Source organism: Seriola lalandi, unplaced genomic scaffold (assembly GCF_002814215.2).
Source record: "Seriola lalandi dorsalis isolate HSWRI2012SDOR001 ecotype SW California unplaced genomic scaffold, Sedor1 jcf7180002054399, whole genome shotgun sequence".
In the NCBI taxonomy this organism is placed as follows: domain Eukaryota; kingdom Metazoa; phylum Chordata; class Actinopteri; order Carangiformes; family Carangidae; genus Seriola; species Seriola lalandi.
In genome coordinates, this window is record NW_019524952.1 from 58800 (window position 1) to 84716 (window position 25917).

Consider the following 25917-nt stretch of genomic DNA (forward strand, 5'->3'; position numbering starts at 1 on the left):
TGCTGATCATTTTGGCTGTGTTACAGCTGAAGGTATGGATTTCTGCAAGAAAGTGTCTTTTTTGACATATTTTTAAAATCTAATGTCAGTTACTGTTACAAGTCTATTATACACTGGTAACACATTTTGTACCCTCTGGGGTTCCTCGCGTCCAAAAAAGGACACACAAAGAAAATGCTATAAAATCATCATATATCAATATTTTTTTCTGCTTTTTTTTTTGCATACATCTTTTAAACCACTTCAGTTCTGCTCAAACCTACCAAATGTTTATTAGTTTTCAGGATTTTAACCCTTTAAATGCCAGTTTGAAGACATGTTGCCTCTTGTTTTATTAAAAAAAACAACACAGAATATGAGATATTTCCCACATAATACATGATGGAGGGATGTGACATATATCAGAGTCTTTTATATATCAAGACATTTCTCAAAACCAGAATATGATCAGGGTGACTTTTGAACACTGGAAATAAATCATGTACTCATCCCGGCAGTAGCCCCCGTGGCACTCAAAATTTCCCTGGAATTTTCTAGTTATTATTATTATTATTATTAAAAGTAGTTTTTCCTCTTTTATTAATTTACTTCCTCTCTCATAACTGCATGTTTAGCAGCTGTAAAAAAGCAGTTTCTCTGCAAGGATCAATAAAGTTTTTCTGATTCAGATTTTATTATTTATAATTTTTAATGTCTCCTGGGTTATCATATGACTCCGTGGCACCATGGATAGTGCATTGGACTTAACACTGAGGAAGTGATTCAAAGGTTGTGTCTTCGAGTCCCACCAGAGTTGAAGATAATAATTATAGGTGAAGAGAAGAGATTAACAGCAGCTTTCATCAAGTACAATTGTGTCACTAATATGTAAAGTGATGGTGAGAATTCTTCCCAAGTTTCTTCGACAAAACCAAGGTGAGATCAGTCAAAACATTTATTTGACAAACGACAGCTGAGAGGAGAGAGATGCAGTAAAGGTCATCGGCTGGACTTGAACAAGATCAAAGTTCATAGCCAGGGCCTTGACTGGAGGGAAACCAGGGCACAGTGGTTCTTGTTTTCATTCAGTCTTGTCTGATTGCTCTGGTGTGAGGCAGTGCGGTACAATGGTACAGTGCGTTGGACTTGTCATTAAACAGAGGAGAATGATTCAAAGGCTGTAGTTGTGAGTCCCACAGATGACTAACAGCAGAGGACCTGCAAACTGCAGGCTCACACCTGAGACAATCCACTATAGTCTGTGGGATAACAACTGTCTTACAAGTGGCTTTTCACAAGAAAGGTGCATTCAAAGTAAACTATTTTTTTACTTAAATGGTTTCAGTCAACAATGGATTTGGTTCTAACCATGATTCATTCTCCAGCTTTATTGTTCTGATCTGAAAACATCAGGGACAATAGTGTAATCTGTTCATTGTGTTTGTGGTTTAAACCAGGTGTGTGAGGTTGGTCTGGAAGTTGAGGTTCAGGAATGTGGGTGTGTGTGTGTGTGTGTGTTTGTGTTTGACACCTCCGATGTCTGTCTGTGTATTTCCCTTATGAATCACTCTTCTCTCTCTCGCTATCATTCCAGACTTCCCATAAAAAGTTATCTCTGTAATTTTACATCTTTCCACTAATTTGAGAAACACACACACACACACACACACACACACACACACACACACACACACACACACACACACACAGGAATAAAGACATACTGAGAATTTCCAAACACACACACACACACACACACTGAGCGTGTGCAGTTTTACAGTGTTTTCAGTGCAGCAGCTGATGACAGTTTTACAGCTTCACCTCGATGGTTCAACTGTCCACTGAGACAACTCTGCATCCAACAATACAATACAGAACAAAGAGCAGGAGAAGAAAATAGAACATGACAGAATAATAGAACACATTTAATCTCTGATGAGGTACAAAATGTTCATGTTTTGTTGTAAAGCTCATATTTTTAGCCAGGCTTTGACAGTGTCTCAACCAATACTGGACATATTGTCATGATATTTAGTTCAGAGATTCATGTGCCCCTCAGGATGAACTTTTCCTCTGGCGCCATCATCAGGTCACATTTGAATTTGTCCAATACTTTGGTTTATGGCTAAATACCTGCAGAACTAATGACATTCACATCAGCCTCAGCTGTACTTTCTGTGTGCTGTTAGTTAGCAAACGTTAGCATGCGAAGACACAAACATAAAAAATTTTTGAATTAGCATTTACCTCAAAGTCCTCAGCCTCACAAAGACATAAGCACAGCTGTAAAAAGCTAAAATAACTTTGTGAAACAATCTGACATGTTTTCACTTCACAGTTTTAATCACCGTCAGACGGTGTGTACTCAAAGCTGCGGGAGGGTTAGGGTTAGGGTTGTAAAGTAGTACCGTGATGTCTCCTTTTTCCCAGGCTAAGGTATTACCACGCTCATAGTTAAGAAAAATAGTCCTTCTAAAACCTGTTCTTGTCCTGGCTCCACTGCACAAACTAAATGAAGTTCAGAACAAACTAGTGAAAATAAAATAGCCATCGAGATTTAGCTGTGTGCTAACAGACTGAGGTCAGAGGTCAGAGTCTCTCTGACTGCTCTGACTCAGATTTCATGTTTTCCTTTGGAGAAGTTTCACAACACTATTTTTACATCATTCTTTCTCTGTTGCTTAAACCACGATTGCATGTAATGTACTGAGATCAGAACTTTTCATCCTGAGCCAGAACAAGTGTAAATTGAATCTGATTTATTAGTCTGTATTTTAACAAACACAAAACAAAGATTTGATTTGTTCTGTCAGAAAACTTAATCATGATAAAACAAGTAAATCATATAACAGTGGAAATCAATACAACTCGACAACCTAAATTGAATTCTCATGATATCAGCAAGAAATCAGTCAGTTTTTACTTATTTAAACCTTCATTTTTCTGGAACAAATAGCTTGTGAAATGTTAAAAACAAATAAAACAAATCAAAAAACTGAAAAAACTGCCAAAAACTATTGAGTCTACTGTCAGATTATGTGTCTATACAACTAATAAGTTTAATTTTAGAAGAGAGTGGACACATGGAAAGACTCAAACAGGAAAACAATTCCACTGATACATATAAATATCTACTGTTCGTTATTATTCATCACTTTATTATAAACTCTTTTGTCCATGTCAGGCTCCCGTAGGAATGGTTTTTCCAGGTAACTGATTGGTCAGTAGTTTGGCTGTTGACAGGTTTTGATCTGATCCTGTAACGTAAACCGTGTGTGTGTGTGTGTGTGTGTAAGGAGCGGGTCGACGCTATGAGCATATGAGCACAATGGACACAGTAGGACAACAGTGTGGAGCTTTTGTATGTTTGTGTGTCAGAGAGAGAGATACAGTGTTGGGTCTGAACACAAAGAGTTAGACCACACACAGTGCACTGGCCTACATAGTGGGATAATGAATGTGTTAATGAAATCACACACACACACACACACACACACACACACACACACACACACACACACACACACACACATAAATAACCCATCATTGGTCTGAGAGACAGAGGAAGGATGTTGGTGTTTAAATGTAAATATTAGATGTGAGTGTGCATCCACACTCAGTGGACTCATTTCAAACTGCTGTTCACAGTGTGTATGAAACTATGTGTGTCTACACCAGAGTTATCATGAAGATAATCTGTCCACACTGAAACAACTGCACAACAGAGACAGGTTTCTGAAAAGCTCAGTGTGTGGGGGAGAAATAATGATCAGAGAGAGGAAAAGAGAAGAAGAGGGAAGAGAAAGAGAGAAGAAGAGAAGGAGAGAAGATAAGGATTAAAGAGAAGAAAAGAAGAAGAGGGAAGATAAGAGAAGGACTCATTATGCAAATAAACTTAAATGATCCACTTCAAAACTTCTATTAAATTACCAGTGAACAGTTAAAACCCACAATCAAAAAGAAAAACAACAGTAACAGCAACAAGACACTCCTACCTACAACTTAAAAAACTAAAAGCTGAGCTGCAGTGTCCCATCGTCTCCAGTGGAACGCAGGACCTGTCTGATCCCCCACACATCCCTGAAAACATCCAGGTTGCAGGTCAGTCTATAAATAGAGTGCTCTATTCTGAGCCTAGCTGAGACCAGAACCTTTTCCAAATTGCTATCTTAGCATTTGCTAACAAGAAATTGATAAGAACCAGTGTCTTTCTCTTTTTAACAGTGTACCTTGGGCCAAAAATAAAAAAGAAAAGGAAAAAAACTCTCATAAAGCCTTCACCCAGCCTCAATAAATCAGACAAACGAGGACAGGAAACCACCAGGTGTTCTAAAGTTTCTGTCTGTCTACAAAACGGACAGCCCTCCCCAGTGCTGGGATCCAGTTGAGTTCTGTATCCGTTTGTAGCCATAGCTCTGAGTATGATCCTCCACTTGAGGTTAGCCATCCGTTTTTCAACAGGAGGCTTATACAGGAGCTGCCAGCAGCCTTTAAGGGAAGAGTCTGCATCAAACACCTCAGTCCATTTTGACTCCCTGAGTCCTGCTAGAGAGCCGAGGTTCAGGACCTTTACACAGCTGTGATACAGCTGATTCTTCCCACAGGAGACGAATTATCCAAAAGATGGAGGGAGAGAAGCAGGCCACTGTTCTCTCTCCACTCTCCCACAGCAGGACTGATGATGAGGGAGGGGAACACAAACTCGTGGCCGTCACTCCACTGTTCAGCCAGCACCTGGACCCGAACAAAAATCTCTGAAGCACTCTGGACGACCTGATGTTGGTCACCTCAGTCAGTGTGTCTAAAGACATCCTCATTAAAAGACCCAGCTTGACGACCCCAGCCTCAACAAAATGAGTCTTCAAAGTGCCTGAGGAGGGCATGCCATTGGACAGGAAGCTGTTGTTGAACAGCGGCTCCTCAAACAGCCACATTCAGACCTGTGGTCAGGAGGTCGGGTGATGTGAAGTGTCCTCCATACATCCATCGCTGACCTGTAGAATGGCGTAAGTTCTGACAGGTCACACTGTGAGTCCAGCAAGAACAGTTGTCTATCTAGGCCAAGTTACCGGCCTTTCTGAGGATGAGTTGGGCGGGAGACGACCAGCAGAGACCACAGTCGTACACCAACCTCTGAGCCGCCTGCAGTCTGAAAGCTGCCATCCTGGATCTAATGTCTATAAGGCCCTGCCCTCCCTCTGCCACAGAGAGATACAGTAACGCTGACCGACAAAAGAGGAGAAGAGAAGAAGAGAATGGTAGAAAAGAACAGAAGTAGAGAAGAACATGAAAAGAGAAAAGAACAGAAAAAGAGAAGAACAGAAGAAGAGAGGAATAGGACAAAAGAAGAGAAGAGAAGAAGACAATAAAGAAAAGAAGAACATAAGAAGAATAGAGAAAAGAAAAAGAGAAGAGAGAAAATGTGAAGACTTTAGGATCAATCCAATAGTGTCAATGAGAGAGGGATAGGAAAGTCAGGGAGAGAGAGAGGGGGATGATGTGCAGCAAAGGGTCAGCTTCGAACCCGGGCCACTACGGTTAGGACTAAGCTTTTGTGGTACGCGCTCTACCAGGTGAACCACTGAGGCGCCCAAGTCGTGTTATTTTAACATCACTTAATAGTTGCAAACTTCAGTTAAAATTGTAACCATGTTGTTTAACATTTAGCTCTGTAGCATAGATGAAATGAGAGCTGAGACTCTCCAGGCTCAGCAGGTAATAAACAGTTTCATTGATCACAAACAAATATCATCCATAATGATAATAACAAACGACAGGAAGTTCACTGAAAACACACACACACACACACACACACACACACACACACACACACACAGAAGACTGAAGGCGCCTGTGTGTCTCTTCTCTTAACAGCACTACTGGAAATGTACACTCACTGTCAGTGTGTTTGTTTAGCCTGGACCACTGAGTGTGACTGTGAGTGTGTTTGTGTGTGTGTGTGTGTGTGTGTGTGTGTGTGTGTGTTAGTTGTGGTTTCACGTGGTGTGTAACCAGCTCTGTGACTGTATTAATGAATGGTTTTGACTCAGTATGTGTGTATGCTCATGTGCCTACTTTTCCATCTACATCTAACTTTTTTTTCTGCCACCACCATGCTACAACACAGGTGTGTGTGTTTGTGTGTGTGTGTGTGTCCCTCTTTGGGTCAGTTGGGCCTCCTGACATTGTCTTGTCTCAGACAGAAACAGCGAGCAGTAGCTGTATGTGTGTGTGTGTGAGTGTGTGTGTGTGTGATTCAACATTTTTCTTGGACTTCATGGTTTGAATTGTGTTCATGTTTTGGTGTGCGACTCATGTAAAAACGTCTTTTCTGGAAACAAGTACGCCAAAGTACGCCAAATAATTATCTTCAGAATCAGAATCAGATCAGTGGAGGGCAGATCATCTCTGCCCTCCAGGTTCACGCTCTCCTCCTCAGCTCTGTGGCCAAACATGTTTCTGACACATCAGAAACTCACTAGACATTCATCCTTAAAACTGATCTCGTACAGTCTGAGATGAGTGTCTGCTGTCAGCACTGAGCTCTCATGCCAGAGAATCACATTCTTAGTGTTGAGCTTTTTCACTTTTCTGGTCTGACTGAAATCAGAGAAACTGTGTGAAACAGACTCAGGATCTGGCCCCATCCAAATGCACACAGGTTTTTTTTTGTTAAAACAGTATTTTGGCCTTTTGTCCACATGTAAAATGTATTGTTGGTCACTGAGCTTTGCGAGTCCAGGGTGAAGACTGTTAAAAACTCAGTTTTTTGGTATATAACGTTATTGCTGTTTGTTCAGTGGAACCAGTGATACCTTTTTATGTCTCAGGCTACCAGAGAACACGATATCTCAGTAATGCCTTCACGGAACGTTTGGCACAAACAATTAATTGGACTTCAGATTTTAGTGGCTGAAGGTCAAAGGTCAAAGTCAAAGTGACCGCAGTTATGAGAAAATTTCACACAAATGTTTCATATTTTATATGACTCTGGATAAACAGGGATGTAACCTGAAACTAGTCTGAGTGGAGGAGGCAGACAACCATGAGGAGGTCATTTAGGTAATTCAGGCTTCTGATTCTATCAACAGTCTGTTTTGTATTTTTATGTGGACAGAGATTTTTTTTAAAACTAAAGGATTACAACCCCTGTTTTAATGAATATGTGTGGACCAGTCTTGGTTGCACTCTGTAGATAAGGAGTCGGCAAGTAAGTTTGGCCTTGGTCCAATTTTTTCCTACTCCATAAGTGGCCAGAACATAATCAAAGACTAACTGAAGAAATTGAAAATTAAAAAAAAAAAATTCAACAGGATCTTAATTTGTTAGTGTTCACATGTGTGGCCCACAATCAGATATTATACATTCGACTGACCTGGTGTTATTTTTTGTATGTCACACATCGTATGTCTGAGGTTTTCAAAAACTTTGGAACTTGCTGTCAGAACTTTTCAGAATGAAAGCTCACAATAGCATGAAATAAAGCACTGCACTTTTATTTTGTAGATAAATTCGCTAAAGATGAAATTATTCTGTGGCTTACTATTATTGCCATGATGGAGATTTATTTTAATTTTAAGGTGCTGTGTGCTGACTACAGAGCAGCTGCAGCCTGATGTGACTGTGTCTGTTATTCACTGTCAACATGGACAAAAGTATAATAATCATTCTTCAAGTGTGGGGAGATTCTCTAAATGAAAATCAAATAATAATTAAATGTGGGACTGTCAATCCAACATTGTAAGATTTAAAAAACAATCTGATTCTCAAAGTAATGTGGCGGGACAGTTTTGGCCCACAGACCGCCAGCTGCCGACCACTGCTGTAGAGGCTGAGGTAATTCTGACAGACATGTTGAGTAGGTGGTGAGTGCACAGTACTATCATAGGTCAACACTAAGCTTTTATGCTAACTGATGTATTTAGTTTGACACTGTTGGGAGTCAACCCTTAAAATTACATCCTGCCTGTCTAAAAGTCCAGTGCATGTTGTCTGAAACACATGTACCCTTTTTGTGATGTGCATCAGTTTGAATATATGGTACTATTATCTTATTCAAGTTTAAATAAATAAATAATCTACTATGCACTGCATGCCTCACAAAGCTCAACAGACACACGAAATTTTAGTAACAACACAGAAAAGAAGAAAATTTGAGACTGTTCCTTTTAAATGGTTAGCTAATGTAATCAGAGAAACTGGGTGAAACTGGGACACAGGCTCTGTTACATTGTAGTGGATTAGGTGATGCTGACAGTCTTTATACTCACTAATGTTTGAAGCTCGACTCTGGCTTATGCTTAGGGCTGAGGCCTTTCTCTCTCTCTCTCAGTAATCTCATATAAACATGAACCCCCGATAGGAGCAGGGAGACTGTAAACACATAAACACACACACACACAGATAGTATAGAGTCGTTCCCAGGTTGTGTATTCTGGTTCTCATATTTTAGGACTGCTTGTGCTCTGCAGATCTACAGGCTGCTATTTTCTCTGTTTTACTCTTGTGTTCAAACCCAAAGACAATAAATACCAGGGGAGGCAGTGAGTGTAACGTCAACTGTAGGTGTCTGGACACAGCAGACTGTGTTTACGTTCATTACGCTCGTTCTCTTTTTTACCTGACAGCTGTTAGATACAGCATCTTAAGTAGTTCTCACGGATCTCTGATGCTTTCCATTCTCAGTTTGTGCTGCTTATTTTGAAAGGAAACATTTCAGCATAATCAGTGATTTGCTGTTAGCATTTAATTAGCATTTAATTACACAATAGATCTTTTGCTTTAATAGTGTTTTCTTTTCCTCATGTCCTCCTAAAGCTTGACTCAAAGCCACAATCTTTAAATCACTTCTTCACTGTGATATCAAAAAGCTAGATGGATGTACACATCCTGCATCACTTTTTGCAAAAAGGTAGCATACCAAGTCCAAGTAAAGTAAGAAATATGAGAGAAACATGGTTCTGTGATGCAATTGATAGCGCATTGGACTTCTAGACAGGAAAAGGTCAAGAAATTCAAAGGTTGTGGGTTCGTGTCCAACCAGAGTCGAATTCCTTACATGTGACACATCACACACAAAAGCTAAATGTGTCTTAACTGGTTGAACATTACCTGCATTGAACCTTGATAAGAAAATAAGATGCATGTCATGTTCTACTTCTTCACTATTGTCCTGCAAATCTAGTTTTGATTGGTTACACAGCTCCAGAGAGATTTTATCAACCTAACAAATAGAAGAGAATGCAAATTGCATCAATAGGATAAACATAAATAAAGATAAAGACTTATGCAGGTCAGGTAACAGGATCAAGAAGAGGTTTCACGTTTGCCCCATGTTCAAAGACATATGTGAGGCTCTGTGGTGCAATGGACAGCACATTCAAAGGTTGTGGGTTTGAGTCTCACCAGAGTCGTTTGTGGCACATTGTCTGAACCTTGGCAAACACCAACCACATTAAGCCACATCTTAGCAAATTAATTCCACTCGACTTTTCAAACATGAGTCCTCATGTCAGTCTGCTGTATATGAAACTATACTTTTTAAAAATCCAGTTCTTAAATCGTTTTCTCTGTCTTTGAATGTGGAAACCCCTCAGCAGAAGCAGAGTATGCAGGTGTTTCCATACACAGCACAGGGATTTAAACCTGTAACCTGGAGACCTGCTCTGCATCTGGCTTGTATTACTGACACCAGTCAATCCCACTTCACCTCCACCCACCCGCCCACCAACCCAAGCACTTACCCCTCACCCCCCATCTCACCCATTTCTCTCAATCTTTTAGCATACAGCTGCAGAAACACTGGTTTATGCACAATGGCTAACCCTAATGACTAATAGGGTCAACCTGTTCTAATGTATCATTTACTTTGTATGAGGATGTTACCCTGCACTGGACACACACACACACACACACACACACACACACACACACACACACACACACACATACACAGATGTATTAGAACAAGCCCACACCAAGTTTATAATAGTTTTGTATTTTTCATATTTACTTTTTTGAAAATGTTTAGTTTTAGTTTAGTTTTCATTTTTTTCAGTGTTAGTTCTAGTTTTTTGTAATATTAAGTTTTTGTCTGGGCGAGGAATCAAAAAGGTCAGAAAAAGTATAAAAACAAAATATCAAACCATTAATTGTGTTTACTGAGGAGAGATGAACAGCATCCATAAAAGATAATTATGATAGATGTGTGTTTGTGTCATTAACCAGAAACATTCCACTGGTTTCTATCCCAGAAAGGTTTAGTGAAAACTCTGAGTTTCTTAACAATGAAATGAGGGAAACTCTGGGTTCTGCTCCAGAAACTGAGATCACTTTATCTTTGCCAGGGTAACTGACTATGTGAAACTAACCTGCTCGCTGGCAAGTTTTCTTAAACGCCCCTGAGTTTCTGTCTGTCTCTGCCCCTCCGTTGGAAGAAGATTGAATCCCGATTGGACATTTGTTTGTAACCCAAGACCTCTTTTATGATCGAACAGTCAGTGTGAGGACATAGACAGATCTCTGGCATTCAGATATTACATATGGAGACTTCATCCTAAAATCAGGTTAAATCTGCACAGTCCATCTTTATAACACTCAGACTCTGTGGACATTAAGACACTTGTCAGATTGTCAATCAGTTCCTCTGCACTGAAACATTTACTTTACATTCGTCACTGTAAAAAAGAAAAGCTGTGTGAAACTTAGACACAGACTCTGATCAATGAAGAATCATTTATCATGTGCTGATTGGTCTCACTGATGAACAGTCCTACCATAGCTGTCATATCATGCTGTAGATGATGATACTTCTGAGTGAGGATGACAGTAATGCAGCTAAGAACACTTTAACATTTAAAATCTGGACTAAATGTAGTCTAAAAGTGAGGTATGGAACATATATTGCAGTCTGAAACTGTTTTAAGAGCATTTCAGTCACTGTATATTAATGTACTACATATATACAAATACAGTCATTGATGCTGTTAAGCAAGATTTTTAAATGTAGACATCTGAGAATTTACACTCAGTTTTAATCTCGATGCTTTTTCAACTGAAAATCACCAATCAGTGGGAGTTCATGGCTCGTTTTAAGATTCAGTTTTCATATACAGGCTGTTTACATTTCTCTATGGCCTGAACGCTTTGATACTTTCACAGTATTAATATAGAACCTAGATCTGCTTTTTAATAATAAAAAAACAAGGAGATGTAACTTTCTACAATATGAGCCCTTTAAGAGAACAGACCTCATTCTTGTCTTCCAGCCAAACATTACATACATCCTGACTCTTTATACACAAGAAAGGAAAGAATTCTTTAGTGACTGCCTCCCCTTACCCCCTCTCCTCTGTTAGACAAAGACATGTATAAAGTATTTCACCTCCTGCCTCTGTGTGTGTGTGTTGCTGTGTCTCTCTGTGCTACTGATGTGATTTTATGTTTTGACATTTTTTGTAAAAGAGAAGAACAAAGAGGAAGAGGACAGAGAGAAAAGCTGCACTGGGATGTTGTGTACCAGAATGAGACAGAGTCAGCATTGAAGTGGAAGCTAACATTTCTCACCCTGGTTTCTCCAGGTTTCTACTTCCTGTGACATCATCACACCATGCCTGAGGGGTCACGGCGTGGCAGCCAGCGATCGCCTAGTACCACAGGTAAAAGAGAAGGGGGTAAGTTAGCAGTTTTCATCAAACAAGCTCTGATAGATCTGTTGTCCACTACCTGCTCAGCAAACAGTCACATAGTGGAGCATTTAGCAGCTAGAGATCCAGATATGTCCCTCAGGAGTTGGTGGAGAGTTAGTGTCATCATAACACTGTAAGTGAATAATTCTGTATAAAGATGATTGTCAACAAATTGTGAATCTTTTTTGTCAAAGGTAAAGACTAATGTGGGTCAGGTAACAGGGTCAAGAAGAGTGGTTTGCCCCATGACAGACAGAATCCATGAGGTTCTGTGGTGCAATGGACTTCTAAGTTGGACTTCTATTCAAGTGTGAGAGAAAAGATTGTGGGTTTGAGTCCACAGTCGCCTGTCATTGTCTGACGTGCAGAAATGCACCTACTTTCAGAATTTTGTCAAACTTCTGCAGGTTGTGGGTTCATGAAACCTCATTAATGCCTTAACCATCAATGATGTGGCATTTCAGCACTTTTCCAATGTGGTGTCGCAAGATGAACCCAGAAACATGAGGGACTGTGAGAGCCAAGTATAACGTACTGTTTATTTTCTGCTATAAATTAATACTTCTGTATGAAGTTCTGTAAATGGGAATGGATTTATGAGTACAAATTTAATGAATGGAATTGTAAGAAATAGAATCATCAAAATTACAGAAAACTAGAGTCTCAAAAAGAAATTGAAATTTTCCATTGAGCAGAACTTTTAGCTCACAAGAACACAAGAAAAGTGGCACATAGGTTGTAGGTTTCAGTCCTATCAGTCTGTCAGTGCACGTCTTGCATCAGTTATATATATCATAGCAAACCAAGTCGAACTGAAGCAAGAAACATGGGTAAAACATGGCTCTGTGGCGTAATGGATAGCGTGTTGGACTTCTAGACAGTAACAGCACAAGTGATTCAGAGGTTGTGGATTTCAGTCCCTCCAGGGTCAAGCTCTTTACAGATGCAACATTCATTTACAGACAAAAGCTCTGTAGTCATGGTTTTATTCCACTGATGGAACATCACCGGCATTTCATTCTACCATCAAAATAAGGAAATAGTTGACATTCAAGCCATTGATAACTAACATTATGTCATCTCATCTTCAGTTTCATGTATATAATGTTCTTCAGTTCTCCTTGGATTTCTATATTTGAAGTCTCAATGGTGTCTGGAATTAGTGGACACTAATGTCCTCCAAAACTAGCTTTGATTGGTTAGACAGCTGCAGAGGGACCATATGAAACATATGGAAAGAACAGAAATGTAAATTTTTAATGTAGTTTTCTCTATTTCAAGTTCCAAATTGCAATTCATAAACAGGTTAAACATAAATAAAAATAAAGGCTGATGCAGGTCAAGAGAATTCAGGGTTTGCCCCATGTATTAGCCCATTAATTGCACTGAAGGACTGTAGTATCTTTAGTGCTAACCAAAAAGTAGTAATAAGATACTAACATCTAAGTAGGTCCGATGAGTGGTTGTCTTGAATAATTCATGGAGTGAATTAATGTATGGTTGAACACTGACAATTTATTGCCTTACAACTTATACACAATACACAAATCAAAAGAAATAGTCCACTTTAGTTCACTTTAGTTCACTGATTGTTCCTTTAATCCACAGGTACTCCTTATGAGTTCAAAGTTGTTTCTTGTTGTATCTGTTCCAAGTGTCGAATAGTGTCACTACTATTACTACCAGGGTAGGATAATTAGTGTGTGTGGTCTTATCTGTAATCAGATGAAAGAATGTATCAAATCAAATCAGACGTCCTCCGAGGGCAGTGCCTAAGGTTGGCCAACACCGTTTCTCCAACCGTTCACAGGGTCACGAGCTGGGCTCACCATCTTTGATTCTTTAAATTCTATCTGGTCACAAAAAACAGCCTACACGGATAGTGCAGGACAATAAGTTATTTGGTTCTCTTCATGTGTCTAGGATGAGATCTCATTAAATTCTTTTCTCTCTCTCGAATATCGTACATCGTATAACCAACAATTAAGGATATACTTGTACTAATGACCATATTTTTACAACAACTGGTATTTTTAACATGAACAATTTACCATGAATTTCTTTAAAACAGATGTCTTTTTAACTTTAACAATAATTTATTTAGAACGAATTTTCCCTGTCACATCAACATTTGTATTCTTACAGTAACAGATTGCTTATTTTGAATTTCTTATGTCAAAACAATTAGTATTTTAACATTTAAAATAATTATTTGCTGTATTGTTAAATTTTTATGCACTATTTTACTATAATGTTAACTTAATCATGAAAATGAACTAAATGATCCTTTATGATTTGCTAAACATGTACATTTATTAACCAAAATCTGTTAAATTAGCATCTAATGGCATTACAAAACACTGAAGTGCATAACTACATTAAAACTTAATGATTTTAATGTTAAAAAAACGGTGCAATGGTCCTTTAAAGTTTTGACACGGTACTGGTCGCTACGTTAGCCAGAGCTGGCGATTAGCTTAGCCGTTAGGGGTTAGTGATTAGCAGCTAGCGATCTTTTCAGACTATAAATACAATGATACAGTTGCAAAAGCATGTAATAAACATTAGACCACATTTTCACAATCACCAGTTGGTTTTTATGAAAAGTATCTTGACTCAACAGTAAGTTTAATGCAGCCTCCTTTCACAGTGGCTAACAACAACAGACTAGCAGACAACGTGGTCACTCACCGGAGTTTCTCAACATTAATAACTTGACAGACGTTATCTCCCTCTCGCTCACAGTTGGACTTCTATTAAAAGAGCAACTTATAAGCATTGAAACATGGACATTAATCTGACTTTTATGACTATTTTGCTGTGTTTCCTACCAGGAAAAGCTCAGTTTTTGTTTACACACGTCTGCTGTTTTTTTTAGGAGTGCCGCTGAGGTAACAGGAAGAGCTCACATAGCCCCCTCAACATTACAGGTGCACAGTCTATATGTGTCCCCTTGCAGGAACAACATGTAACTACATATCTAAATCACATACTGTATATGGGTTTTGTAGCCCTATATTCCATGTGGGTTACAGTAATTTTAGAATCAGGGGAGGCTTCAGCAGGTTTAAGGGGTCACGTTGAAGGTGGCTTAAATGACAATCTTATATTGTACACAATTTCACTTTGGTGTATGATCTACTTTTCAGATGAATTGTACAGATTGCGTCATTAAGAAGTAATTTAGAGGTGCTATATTTAGATATTTAATTTCAAAAGTTCAATAGCTGCTAACCAGACCATTGACACAGCAAGCCTGCTAACTGCAGCTGGTAATAGCAATCCTTTTTCTGCTCTGCAGCCACAACAAGCTTGGCGTGGTAGCACCTGTACCAGTTCTCCACAGGAGCAGAACATGAACCACCATTACCAGCTGCAGTCCATCTGCAGGACACATGGATCAGGATGAGCCGTGGCTTGGTGGTCAGCAGTGACAGAAGTTTCATCTCAAAACACAGAAGTGTGAGACAGCATTGTTGGCAAAGAACAGCAGTGAGCAATCAACATTCGAAATAAGCGTCAAGGTGGCGGAAAGACACAAATCACAACTCACAGTCAGGACGTTCACAATAAAATCACAGTGGAAACAGGGTGCAGATCAATTGTGATTCAGGTCATATATTGCGATTCTACCCAAAAAGATTGTCACATGATCTGATCGCCCACCCCTAGGTCACAACACCTGATTCAAAATGGTAGCATACCAAGTCCCCAAGTGGTTTAGAGCCCCAGTAGGGTCAAATTGTCTATAGATGACACAATGATTTATAAACAAAAGCTCTGTGGTCATGGTGGTTCTCAACTTGTGGATCATTACCTGCATTTTATCCTGCTATGAACATAGCAAAACATCTAATCTCATTATTAAAATGAAAATGTATATTAACTTTAACATTAGTTGTAGTTAGGATTTTTCCTGTGAAGTTGGTTCCCATTCAGAGGCATTTTATCCAGATTTATTTCAGCTCCACTTTCTCTGAGCTGTTACTTCCTGTCACCAAACCAGCAGAGAGGCCATAGCAGTATGAAATGCTATTATACATATCAATAACACACACACACACACACACACACACACACACACACACACACAGGCACGTTGAGAGGCTCAGTAATGATGTGTAATTACACACAGCCACCATGCTGTTTAGTTGCTTTGCTGTTATATTGGCTTCCATAGTTAGAATTCACTACACACACACACACACACACACACACACACACACACACACACACACACACACACACACACACACCTACACAGGAACATACCAGAGCATGTTACATTTCTGCACAGTCTAAAACAATCTGCAATTATAAAACAGGCAACAGATTTATACACAAACACAGTCTGTGCACACACCACTTATTGTTGCATTCACACACACACACCGATATACTCTGTGTGCAGGAAGTTGTGTGGTTGGTAGTGATTAAATGCAGCACTAAACAATGTTTCTGCTGTGACACGCACGCGCACACACACACACACACACACACACACACACAGATCTGTTGATTATAACCATAGAAAAGATCGAAGCAGAAAATAGAGAGAACGCCCTTGATAAGCTTGCAGAGGAACAAGATGAATGATAGAATAGAAGCAGAGAGGAGGCGGAGAAAGGGAGGAGGGCACCAGGGGGATTGGGGTTGAGTGACAAAGGCATGGAGGGGCAAAAGAAATAAGGGAGGGGCAGAAAAATATTTTTAGCTCCAGTTGTGATCTTGGCTGGTTTGTGAAGCCTCCCTGCTGCTAGGTTTCTGATAACAGTCAATAATATGTATCAGTCAACAAACCAGCACTTTGAGCTGGATTATACACTCTGACTGTTCACTGTTGATCACTTTATTTATGATGTTTTAGTCCTCAGACCTAAATCTCAAGGACTTTGTTGATAATATAAATCACTTATACTTTATGTAAGATTCCTCAGTACAGGCTGAATTTCAGATAAATGAACTGAAATCTGTGAATTCCTGGAAGGAAATTGATCTCAAGGCTGTTAGATCAGTTGGAAAATGATTACAAGGAATGTGAAGTACACTGAACGCAGAACAGGCAGATGGAACAGTGATGTAATATCAGCATGCTTAAGGGAGTTCACTTATGATAGTAGGAATGAATGTAAACATGAGCTATGATATGTGTGTTTTTGTTCCTAGTTTTAAATAGTATTTAGTACAGTGAAGGGGTCAGAGGTCATGTGTATAAACTGTAACATCAGTCCTCTTTACTTTAAACGATGATGTGAGAACACTCACTTCCTGTCTTTGTCTCTGGATTCATCATGTTCACAAGCAATATTTTTTAATGAATGAAGCTACGTTCATCAACAGCAGCAAAGACCGGGGTTCACATCCTAAGTCTGCATGTGGTTCGATGGTGCTTTTTACTCTTTCAACATTTAACTAAGAAAGCCATCCTTCCTAACTCTAATCATTGACTGTGAATGTAAAATGAATTAATTATAATGGTTTTTTTTCAAGGTTTCAATGTTGTGCACCAATACTGTACTGCAAGATAAGATATTGCAGGAAAAACCAATGAAATATGTTGTCAGTGAACATTTAGGAGATATGTTCATAAAAAAATATTTTATTATTATTATTATTATTTAGTATTATTATTTTGTATCTAAAACTGCATTTGCTGCTACAAATGAATTGTATACAAAACTAATTTCTACTGGACACTATTGCACTGGCTAATAAGAAACTATTTTTTGAATCAGCTATGCTCATCTCAGGTGCTGATATTAATAGATTAGATAATAGATTAGTACATGATAATCAAGTAGGTAGTAAATCGATCATAAACCAGAAAATAGATGGATAATAACACAATGATAATATGGTGGATAAAAACCTGAGAGAATCTGTTTTAGTATGTTTTGTTCATAAGTTTAATATAGAGCATTAGCAGGCTGAGGGTAACACTTACATAAGTGTGCAGGTAGTCTGAAGTTTCACTGCTCACAGGTTTCATACTTAAAACTGTCTCATCTTTTAAACACAGTTTGTGAGTGTTTTAGTTTCTCCCACAGGGGGTCGAGCTATAATGCTGACTTTGAGCCTAAAGTTACATTCCCACTATTTAAACATCTGGTTTAAAGTTACGTCCCTCCTGTTTAAACATGTGGTCCAGGGTCTCATCAGCCCTCGTCTCCCTTTTTCTTCGTCACTCTCCTCTTCTTCATCTTTAGAAGGATCTGTTTTTTTGAACATGTGAAAGGGGCATGTTCAGGATACAATTGTATGTTGCTCCTAAATATATTTCATGATTATCTCTCTACAACAGGAGCTGGGCTGATGCAGCCAGTGTTCAGTAACGCCTGTCCAACAACATCATGACGTCTAATGAGGAGTCTTGTATAGGTTGAATGTTTACTGATGGTTTAAATAATTGACTAATAATCTGAATATGTAATTATTTATTGGAAAAGTTAAAATATTACATTCAAGGTTGGATGGTGGATCCACGTGGCCTGTACTAATTCTAGGTAACTCTTGGCTGTGTTCTGGTTTATAAACTGCCTGCAAGCCGGTTTCTCTACTTTTTACACTCACCCCTTTTTGTGGATGAAGAAAAAAACGCTCTGCATCATAATTCATGTTATAAAAATATGGAGTGCACTGTTTCCTAAAATAGTGGTGAATCTATTTCCAGATATTATTGCCTTGAAATCTGTACCAGTCAGTTAGAACATGAAGAAACCTTTAGGATGAGAAATGAAATGTCAGGAAATATAATATAATAATATAATATAAAAACATGATCAATTATGTGATCATGCTTCACACAATCACACCTTGTTTAATAGACCACAAAGTTTAATTTGTAAAAAAAAAAAAAAATTGAGTTAAAAGTTAGTGAAGTATTTTCAGTGGTCCATCTCAAACCAGCTGTGATTTGTTCTTGTTCTAAGAAACATGTTACATCACAGGCGAACACATAATGACAGCGAGGAGCTGCTCTCTTATTACTGTAATTACACACACACTGGAATCTACTCCACCTTATAGTTTCACAGCATGTATTTAAAGGGGAATTGCACCTTAAAATGACATCCATAGCTCCCTGACTTCTTGTAAAAAGACGGATGGTTTCACATAGGTTTGATATTCTGAAATGAGACTTCAGTCTTTCATTTAATGACTTTAATGGTGCCTAAATGACTCATCAATTGACTGATTAGTCCATGATCAGAAAATAACAGCATTTCTAGTTTAATCAGTTAAACTTAATTCATAAACCTATTTAAACTTCCTACTTTTTATAATTGATATTATACAATGGCTGTTTAAGTGTAGGGGCTTTATAGAACAAAATGGTAATTGACAAAGATCAAATAATGAAATACAGTTGTAGAAACTTAGTTTAAGGAACGAACAGACCAAAAAAAAAAAAAAAAAACTTAAGCAGCATTATTATATAATGACATTGTTAGTAAATGAATTCTCATCTCACCTTGAGTAAATAATAAGAATAAGTCATCAGAGGCATAGACTCTTTACAATGACTTCAATGCTTTGTGTCTTTTTCAAAGAATTGGATATTATCAGATGAAATAAAAGGCATCCTCCGTATAAAATGGTTCTCTGTTACAGATTCCATGTCTACATGGTACATGGAGATCAACCAGAGGCTTCATTTACCGGTTTACCCTTTAAAAGCTACCATAGTGCCCTTTATTTTTGCATCAGTGATCACTATGTGACCTCAGCTCTCAGAGGTCCGTCTCTCTGTGTGGATCATGTTTTAAGGTGGATGTCAACCTCAGAGTTACAGACCCACTGACTGTTACATAACTCAGAGACAGAGACATGTGTTTCCCCCTGATGTGGAGTTAAAGGTTCATGTTCCTGTCAGATTTTACAACACTCGAATATGAAAATGAGTGGGTGGTGTCGTGTTTGAAGATTCCCCACGTGTTCAAGGACAGTGGAGGTAAAACCAGGCTTACAGACCAAAGAAAAGATGAAAGAGCTCCTCATGGAGCGCTCCGGGGTTCATTAATGTTGTGAGGATGAAACTGATGTCAAACTGACTCTTAACATCCATTTTCAATGTAAATTGCAAACATCTACATATTCAAATAAAAATAACTTATAACTGAAGAACTGTGAGGCTAAAATGCATTTGTAAGACATTATTTGAAAAATAACATCTTTTAGTTTCTGCTAATGTTCTTATTTAGCACGAGACTAATCCCCAACCTAAACTACATCAGCTCATACATGGTACTTTTTTGTATTTCTTTGTCATATTTGTCATAACTACCACTAGGCAGTGGTGGGCTGTCAGGGCCAGCAAGGCCTTCTCTGCTGGCCTAACATAACCAGAAATGATGATCATAATTATGATAAAAGTTAATTCAATTTTTAATTTACTTTCCCTAAATATATAAAAGTAATCTTCATATTCTCTTCATGTCATATTATGCTCCTTCCAGTGTTGTTGTTTTTAGGTTAGAGTTTTTCTCCAATCAGAATTCAGCTAGCTTGTGTTGCCACGCTGTATGAAATCTGCCCGAGGCCTTCAGAATCAACAATGCGGGCGTCTGTGCACTGTAAGTGAACGGGCACATACAGTTGATAGATAGTTGCGATAGCCAATCAGATCACGAGTTGTTGACAGTAAGGCCTTCTAGCTGGCCTCACGTTGAACATGACATGTACGTGTCCTGTGATTGGATACTCACTTGTGAGAGCCGGCAGGGCTATGCAGATCAACCGAGCCGCATCGGAGCCACACCCAGGGACCGTTAGCAGAGAAATCTAGTATATCTACTTGCTTTTTTAACCCACAATGGCCGAAGGAGGGCAAAACGTCGATTTGGTTGCAGATATACTTGCAAGGCCATTTTCAAGACGGACCTTTCAAGAGAAGCTAGATCTCGTGAGACGAGGTCGGCCGACCCCTGAACTAGCTAACCTGTCCCAGGCGGGGAAAGGGTTTGTCCGCCACCTCCAATCAAGCAACTATGAGCAGTACCCCTGGCTTACGGCTTCCGATGGGCACTGCAAATTGTTTTGCTGGGAATGCCTTTTGTTTGCAAAGGGTCGAGTTGTTGTGTGGAGCTACACTGGATTTGTGAACTTATATTGTTTAACCAAGGCAGCAACGAGACACCAAAGCACGACTGGACACTTGCAAGCTACAGTGCTTTTAAAAACTTTTGGGGACACCCGAGTGGATACACAGCTCAACGAACAGGTGCGTAGGGAAACAGAGCTGCACAATGAAATGGTGAAGAAAAACAGCCAAACTGTGACCGTTTTGTTGGTGTCTTTCTGATATTAAACTGCGATTTTGCAATTTAGTGTACAATCTTGTTAAAGCTTGCCTATTCTTTGTGGACTTATTAAAACTTTTTGGACAGATAATTTTAAATACCCTTTTATTTTTAAGTTTTGACAGTAACATGTAGAGATATGTTTTAATTGCTGATGCGGGTTTATTGATTTTTAAATGCGCCGGAAAATAGACAGATTTGTACACAATTGAGGGGATACAATGCCCAGTAGTGCTGAAGTGTGTTTCTGTATACTATTTCTCCAGCTGTGGTGTCATAAATGATGGTATTATGAGAGGTATTTATTGAAGTCGGACTAAGTAGGACATCACTGAAGGCCTAGGTGTGAAATGCACAGCCTGCCACTGCCACTAGGATATACGTCAAACAAGAATTACTATATGAACATCATCATATCCCTTCTACATCTTGTCAAAAATACCTGTGAAGTTTCAGGCCTCTGGGCCTAATATCTCTATGGACTTTTTAGTTAGTTTTTTCACTTTTTTTTTTAAAGCTCTCTAAAAGGAAAACTGTGTAGATATGTGCTTTAACTCTTTAATCTGAAACAGAAGAAAACACCCTGAAGTGTTAAGATGCCTAAAAAACCTTCATTCAAAACAGAGCTGCTCCTTGTTTTTCTCATACATTTCCTCCTACATCCTCTCAGCTGTGAGGTGGGACATTTCACATCTCTCTCAGCAAATCAGCATCAGCTCAGAAGTGCCCGACCATCCTTGTCTGTTCTGAATATGAATAATGAAGGAATGGACAGACGGTAGGACTTCTAGACCTCCTCATAGGTAGAGAGTCACCACAGCCTCGCTGGTTTGACTGGTTTATGATGCTGCTAGATATTAATTAATAATAATCATGTAGTCATGGTTACTGAAAAATGAACGGGATATTTGAATTGTCGAGACTAACCAGGTATAGCATAGGGTTGTGTGGATGGACTATATTGGTGATCGACAATCATCAGAACGATTGGCAATAGCTTGTGCCTCTGCAAATGTCAAGATAATATTTGACTTGTTTTCCCATTAATGTAGTAACTTTTTACTTTTAGTATTAAATTAATATTAAATCTAATTTGCCCTGCCACAGTTTCACGTATATAACTGCATGTAACCACTGCTTGCAACACACATTCACACACAAGCTCCGACCAGCTGTCTGTAATCAAGCGTTGCTGGACTTTGATTTGAGAGCGGACAGACAGACAAAACACGTCATTTAGTTTAGTGTATCAGTCAGTGAAAGAGACACATTATTTGTGATGAAAGGCGTGAACACTGATAAGTCACCAAAGTAACCAGGTCAGAAAAACTTAGTAGGAATCTAAATCTACCTTCATTTGGATGTGATTTAAATTACAGGGGCAGGTGGGACGTTACATATTCACTGAAGATCCTCCTCAGGGAGCCACTGCAGAGTTGAGGGGGAGGCAAAGAAACTGTGTACTGTTCTCCTTGTCAAAGTCACAACTCAGTCAAATGTGAACAGAAAGACATGAAACACATACTGATGTCATATCAATATCTCTGATTATTCTTCCAGAATACACCTCCAGAAATCCTTAGGAATTACACAGAGAAAGGGTGTTTCCTTCAGTCCAGTGACAGTGTCTGTACATCCATGGGTACACTGCAAACAGTAGCTGATAATAGGAAATTCAGCATGCTTTCAATGGGGACAAAATGTAAACATATACAGGTTACAAACATGGGGCAAAGATAATAGGAGTATCAACCTATATGTCATTACTAGAGCAGATCTGATTAACTTACTATGGTGGATGTGAAAAATTAGACATTGGAAACAGCTCCAGATGACCACAGCCACCACTGACCACTGAAGGTGATATGAAAATCATCCCACCTCCCACAGAAATAATAAATCCACTTACTTGAGGACATGAGACATCTGAGTCTGGACTGAAGACATCTGTGAACGATCCATTCACTCTGTGTGTGTGTGTGTGTGTGTGTGTGTGTGTGTGTGTGTGTGTGTGAGAGAGTGAGTGAGTGAGTGAGTGAGTGTGAGTGAGTGAGTGAGTGAGTGAGTGAGTGAGTGAGTGAGTGAGTGAGTGAGTATACAATAAAGACAGAGACACATGTTCGGCAAACCACATCCTGTATTTCAAGTCAAATACACAGGTTTCACCTTTGCTGGGGACACACACACACACACACACACACACACACACACACACACACACACATACACAGTCAATAACAGGAAATCCAACGAGTAGAGAAACAGTGTTTACAGACTGACTGTAGCTGACAGACTTCAGTCAGTGTCTAACAGTGAAGTGTTGTCGTTATAATCACTGGTTTAAACACACAGACAGACATGTGGATTGACTGACACAGACACACGAACAAACACACTCTCACAGAAACCCAGCAAACTGTAAGTAACTCTACTCTCAGATTTCTGATGTGTGTATATGTTTATGCTTTATGATCTGCTGGTTTTGGTTCAGATTGTCTGGTTGGTCGGTGTGTTGCAGGACTTGTTGATTTGATCTGTTGATTATGTATTTTTACAATGAATATGTAGAGTTAATTTGTTGCCATGTTCAAAACAGAAATCTTCCTCATACGAGCTTATTAGTGACTCAGCTTTGGATTTAATCTGTTGATTCAAGAAATTCTCACATGAAGCAAATGAATCATTTGAAGTGGTTACGGAGCCAAAAAGGATTCTCTTCCTGTGATCAGCAGTCAGTCAGTCAGTCAGTTAGTCAGTCAGTCAGTCAATTCAGATTCAATTATTTTGAAACATTTTGCAGCAGATTCACAGGAACAAACATCGGTGCAGAAGCATGTGTGTGTTTGTGTTTTTTGCATAGTAGTGATGTGAACAGTACAATACAGACTGTGGCATTAATTCAGGTCATGGATTTTAACACAAAACTGTGGTATTTGGACAAATCTTCAAACTTTGTTGTTGCTTGCTCTTTCTGTCTTTTTTAACTAGCATTAGGCTCATTTTCCTTCTGAGTACTCACATTAATATCTGATCTATCTGACTCTGATCTGACTGATTAATCTTTAGAGTTTATTTCTCACTTTCTTCTCTGATTTTCTTTGCCTCTTTATGTGTTTTCCTCTCTCTCTCTCTCTCTCTCTCTCTCTCTCTCTCTCTCGGTTGTGAGCACACCATTTCTCTCTTAGCTGATATGATGATGATGTGATGAAGTCGGCACTCACCCATGTCAGAGCCGTTTATAACACACTGAGTCATGGTGGATTTTGTCTTGGATCAGAGCCAGACCTGAAAAGAGATGGAGCAAGGGGGTGGGAGGTGTGTGTATATAAGAAAGAGAAAATTGCAGTGATCTCAGCAGGGATAAGGAAACTGTGGAGCCCCTTTCATACAGGCACCTCATTATGAAGTCAGTCTGTTATTTCATGATTTGAAATTTATGTGTGGACTACAGAAACACAGTGTTAAACACAGTTAAATGCTCTTTTGTTATGTTTTGATCATGACTGATCAGGATTTGATCACTTTCCAAGTATCCACAGTGTCACAGGTGCAGGAGCATTAGAGGAAGTGACTGATATTTTAATTTCAAAATGTCCACAACTATGTTTTCCTGTGTTACATGACGGCTTGATACAGTCGTTTCAGCTCATTCAGGTTCAGTGTTTCTGCGTCGTGCATTGTAGAGAAAGAGACAGGAAGTATGAATGAAACCAGGCAAACACATACACGCACACACACACGCACACACACACACACACACACACACACACACACACACCACACACACACTCACTCACACACACCCCGACTCACTCACCCTTTTGCAAAAATGTCGACTCAGAACTGAAGCATGTGTGAATGCCATGGCTAAATAAGGTTGTAACTGCTGCTGCTCAGTGTGTGTGTGTGTGTGTGTGTGTGTGTGTGTGTGTGTGTGTGTGTGTGTGTGTGTGTTATGCATCACTTGAGCCGTTGAAACAAATAAAAACTTCACAGTTTGGTTGTACTGTAAATTCTATATGGACATTTGAAGTAAGATACAAGATTAGACATTCTACCTCACTAAATTAGTGTAGTTAAATTATCTTTCAGCAAAAGCAACAGCATTGTTTTAATGTTAATGTAAACTGAGACATGATACTGTGATGTGCTAATTTTAGCTAGCTAAAAAAAACTGCATTCATGTTGCGTTCCCACGACTTTGTTATAACACTCTTTTAAACGTCAGGAAAATGGAACTGGAAAAAGTCTCAAAATGATTTTTTACTTCCTTGACATTTGCTAACATTTTGACACTTTGAGGCAGAATAAAGATGTTGACATACCTTACTCAATGGAGTTAGCCTTATCAATGCAGCTCTGGACATCTGTGACAGAAGGCTGAGCAGGTCGTAGTGAGGCTGTGCTGTTGTGGCGACAGAAACTGGTTGGAAAATGTGCTGCAAAGTCGAAATCAACATAAATTAAATGCAAACTGCAAAAACAGCCCTAACCCTTTAGCAAGATGTTGTTATGTCTGTTAGTTTTTAAATCTTCGATCCCACACTTTTCTTTCACTTTCCCAAGATGCTCAGTTGTTTACAGTAAAGTTTACTGCAAATTCCTGTCGATATTGGCATTCTCTGAAAGTGTTGTAATCATATTTTTTTGCATCTCAGTTTACAGTATGGTAGTTTACTTTATGGCACTTTACATTAATACAGAATAATACAGTTCAGATTTCACTGTAAATTTACATCAAAAGTTGACAGTGTAAGTTTGGTAAATAGAGTTAACAGTGTTGTAAAACTCTGCTGTGATAGCAGTAATTGATGCGTTGACATTATGCTGGAGTTAAACTTCCTGGTTCTGTACATCTGATGTTACTAACATCTTGATATACATAGATAGATAGCTGGATACTTTATTTATCCCCTAGGGGAAATTCATGTGTCCATTAGCTCATTGTTGAT

General features: G+C 39.0%; 1 protein-coding gene and 1 pseudogene across 1 annotated transcript in view; one reads left to right on the forward strand and one right to left on the reverse strand.

Annotated features, from left to right (window-relative positions):
* The window catches only part of plekhg2 (pleckstrin homology domain containing, family G (with RhoGef domain) member 2), a 139474-nt gene that overhangs the window by 7556 nt on the left and 106001 nt on the right, over positions 1–25917 (forward strand). The window contains exon 2 of the mRNA XM_087174930.1: positions 11559–11651. Within this exon, the coding sequence (XP_087031056.1) occupies positions 11588–11651 (64 nt within the window). The 5' untranslated portion in view covers positions 11559–11587. The remainder of the gene's footprint in view (positions 1–11558; positions 11652–25917) is intronic.
* On the reverse strand, positions 3961–4966 carry LOC147818919 (uncharacterized; annotated as a pseudogene).